The 3,592-nt window shown below is 34.8% G+C and overlaps 1 protein-coding gene across 1 annotated transcript; it reads left to right on the forward strand.

Annotated features, from left to right (window-relative positions):
• The first annotated feature begins 1,797 nt into the window (after positions 1-1,797).
• Positions 1,798-2,607, forward strand: LOC139875966 (uncharacterized). The gene has a single exon (XM_071863261.1). It carries the CDS (start codon positions 1,798-1,800, stop codon positions 2,605-2,607), a length of 810 nt encoding a protein of 269 aa, XP_071719362.1.
• Positions 2,608-3,592: the final 985 nt, after the last annotated feature.

Genomic DNA, 3,592 nt, shown 5'->3' on the forward strand with positions numbered 1-3,592 from the left:
TTATATACTTTGTATATTTGTATATGTTTATTTTGTATATGATTAATAAATTGTTAATCTGTTTAATATATAAATTATAGGTAGTATTAATATAAATATATAATATTTATTTGTTATATAAAAATAATACTAATTATGATAAAAATCATGACAATTACAATATTAATCATAATGATAAAAATAATAATGATAATATTAGTAATGAGAATGATAAAAATAATAGTTTTTAATAATATTAATAATGAAAATTTTGATAATGATAACTTGAATAACACTAATAATAATTATGAAAATGATAATTTTATTTGATCATGATTTAATTATATTAATCTTACTCAGAAACATAATTTTACTTATTTTGTTAATAATAATAATAATAATACATATTTTAGTGATAACAATAACAATAACAATAATAATAATAATAATAATAATAATAATAATAATAATAATAATAATAATAATAATAATAATAATAATAATGAAAATAGAGTTGAAAACTACCTTTGAAGTTTTTCTAAAAAGAATATGCCCAAGACGGGACTCGAACTCGTGACCTCTCGCTCACCCGACTACAATCCTAACCAGCTGAACCGATCTGTCTTTCTGTTTATATCTCTCTCTGATACATATATGACCCGTACAAATTTATTTCCATCTTGTTCACAATTTGATTCGATCACAGACCCAATTAACAACATACAATTATCTAAACTAATTTTAGGTTATTTTATAGAAACGATTTATACATACTTTAGTTAATTAAAACAGAAGAAGAAAGAAAAAATAAAATAAAACCTGCTGCTGCTGTCGAGTGTTTTTAAAAATATATATATATATATATATATATATATATATATATATATATATATATATATATATATATATATATATATATATATATATGATTTTGCAAATGGTAGTGTTTTAGACTATGATTCCAACATGAAATATGTTTCAAATCCATCCTAAAATCTTTTACAATCGTCAATTTAACTGAAACATTAAAAACGAATTCAAATTTCTTGATTGAACAAACGTTTGACTTTTGAAATTTAAACTTTGACTCGAAAATTAGAATTCGATATTAGGAATTGGAACTTAGGATTTTGCAGAAAGTTTCACTAGGTAATTCCTAATAAAAATGCATTATTAGATTTTGAAAAGGGTTTCGAATTCGAGTTTTTGGAAATATGATCAAGAACATAGGTTTTATTTATTTTTCTGTTTAGTTTTTCTTTGATTTGCAGTAATCTTACAACCAATATATAAATGATAATGATAGTGTTATTTGACTGTATAAAGCAGTAATGGAAATCGATTTTAATATGCTGTTTATGGTTGTCGACTCAGATTGATCAAACAGAAAAATAAAAACAGATATAAAAGAAATCATAATTTTATTATAAATTATAATATTGATATTAGTAATGATAACAATAATACTAGTAATAGTACCCAGATTTGGTTGTAGCCCATGATTTGGTTGTGGCAAATTCATTTTTCAGGAAGACTGCTGCGCAGTTAGCAACCTTTCATAGCGGGGGTCATAATACCCAGATTGACTATTTGTTAATTCGTAGAGGTGATCTTAGGACATGTGGAGACTGTAAGGTCCTGACTGACTTGACCTGCTCCTCCCAGCACAGATTGTTGGTCATGGATTTAGTTCTCCAATGACGGGCCACCAAGAGTGTGAGGCCCGTCCAGCCTAAAATCCTGTGGAAGAAGTTGAACGGAGAGAAGGCAGAGGCTTTTAAAACTTCAGTTGTAGAAAAAGTTGATGCAAGAGTGGAAATGGTATCTTATGATGACGCGGATCAGATGTGGAATCTTCTGGCGTCCACCATTAGAGAGGTAGCCAAAGAAGTTTTAGGTCGGGCAGTAGGGACTTCAAGAGGACACAAGTTTGATAGGGAATCTTGGTGGCTTAGTGACGATGTCCAAACCAAAGTCGCGCTTAAGCAAATTAGGTTTAGGGAGATTATCACTTGTCGGGAGGGGACCCTGACAGATAGAACTAGGGCCGGAGAGAGGTATAAAGAAGCCAAAAGAGAAGCTAAGAAGGATGTAGCCCGCGCAAAGGAAAAGGCATACGAAGATTTGTATAGGAAACTAGACTCCAAAGAGGGAGCAAATGATATATACAGGATAGCCAAAGCTAGGGAGAGAAGGCGCGGGGATCTAGATAACATCAAGTTTATCAAAGACGAAGCTGGGCAAACCTTAGTAAAGGAAGACGAAATTAGAAAAAGATGGGAAGGGTATTTCTCATCTCTGTTCATTGAGGGAAGACCCGGGTCTCTCGAAGACCCACAAGACCCCGATATTGAACAATCCCAGAACAACACGGATTGTGGGAGGATCAACCAAGAGGAAGTACGAGTGGCACTACGAAAGATGGGGAGAAATAAATTCGTGAGACCGGACCAGATCCCCATTGAGACGTGGCGGTGCCTTGGCGAGGATGGTGTTAGGTGGTTGACTTGCCTTTTCAATATCACGTTTCGAAGCTCTAAAATGCCTATGGAATGGAGACTAAGCGAGACTATCCCCATCTATAAGAACAAGGGGGTGCTCAAAACTGTGGTAATTATAGAGGCATAAAACTACTTAGTCATACTATGAAGCTGTGGGAGAGGGTGATTGAGACTAGACTTCGACGCGATACATATATTTCAGAGAACCAATTTGGTTTCATGCCAGGGCACTCTTCGATAGAGGCAATCCATATTATTAGGAACCTGATGGAGAAGTATAGAGAAAAGAAAAAGAACTTAGAGATGGTTTTCATAGACTTGGAAAAGGCCTACGATTGCGTTCCACGAAACTTGATTTGGAAGACCCTTAATGGTAGAAGTATCCATCGTAATTATATTAGTGTTATTAGGGATATGTACGAAGGGGCGAAGTCCTGCGTTCGAACACCGGTGGGAAATACCGAAGCTTTCCCAATAGAAGTAGGCCTGCATCAGGGATCGGCCCTTAGCCCTTTTCTTTTCGCTTTGATCCTTGACGAGCTTTCTCGAGGGTTACAAGAGTGTATCCCTTGGTGCTTGATTTTTGATGATGATATTGTGCTTGTTTTCGAATCTAAGGAGGAGCTAAATAGAAGACTGGAGCAATGGAGGGTGGCCTTAGAAAGCAATGGTCTAAAAATTAGTAGACCAAAAACTGAATATCTTAGTTGTGATTTCAATAGGAACGATGATGAATAAGAAGATGGAGTGAACATCTGCATTGGAGACCAGATCCTACATCCACAAACTTCGTTTAGATACCTAGGCTCAATGCTCCACAAATCAGGGAGGATAGATGAAGATGTGTCGCACCGCATTAAAGTAGGGTGGGTAAAGTGGAGAGCAGCGACTGGAGTCTTATGCGACAATAAGATCCCCTTTAAGCTAAAAGGGAAATTCTTCAAGGTGGCAATTAGACCTGCCATGCTATACGGATCAGAGTGTTGGCCATTGATGAAGGCGCAAGAGAGAAGGATGGAAGTGGCAGAGATGAGGATGCTTAGGTGGACATGCGGTAAAACCATGTTGGATATGATTCCAAATAGTGTTTTTAGGGAGAACCTGAAAGTTAT

The sequence above is a fragment of the Rutidosis leptorrhynchoides genome, chromosome 11 (assembly GCF_046630445.1).
Source record: "Rutidosis leptorrhynchoides isolate AG116_Rl617_1_P2 chromosome 11, CSIRO_AGI_Rlap_v1, whole genome shotgun sequence".
NCBI classification, from domain to species: domain Eukaryota; kingdom Viridiplantae; phylum Streptophyta; class Magnoliopsida; order Asterales; family Asteraceae; genus Rutidosis; species Rutidosis leptorrhynchoides.

What these genes read in the sequence shown, in the direction of transcription:
- LOC139875966 (XM_071863261.1), top strand. Translation starts at nt 1,798, where the DNA reads ATGGTATCTTATGATGACGCGGATCAGATGTGGAATCTTCTGGCGTCC.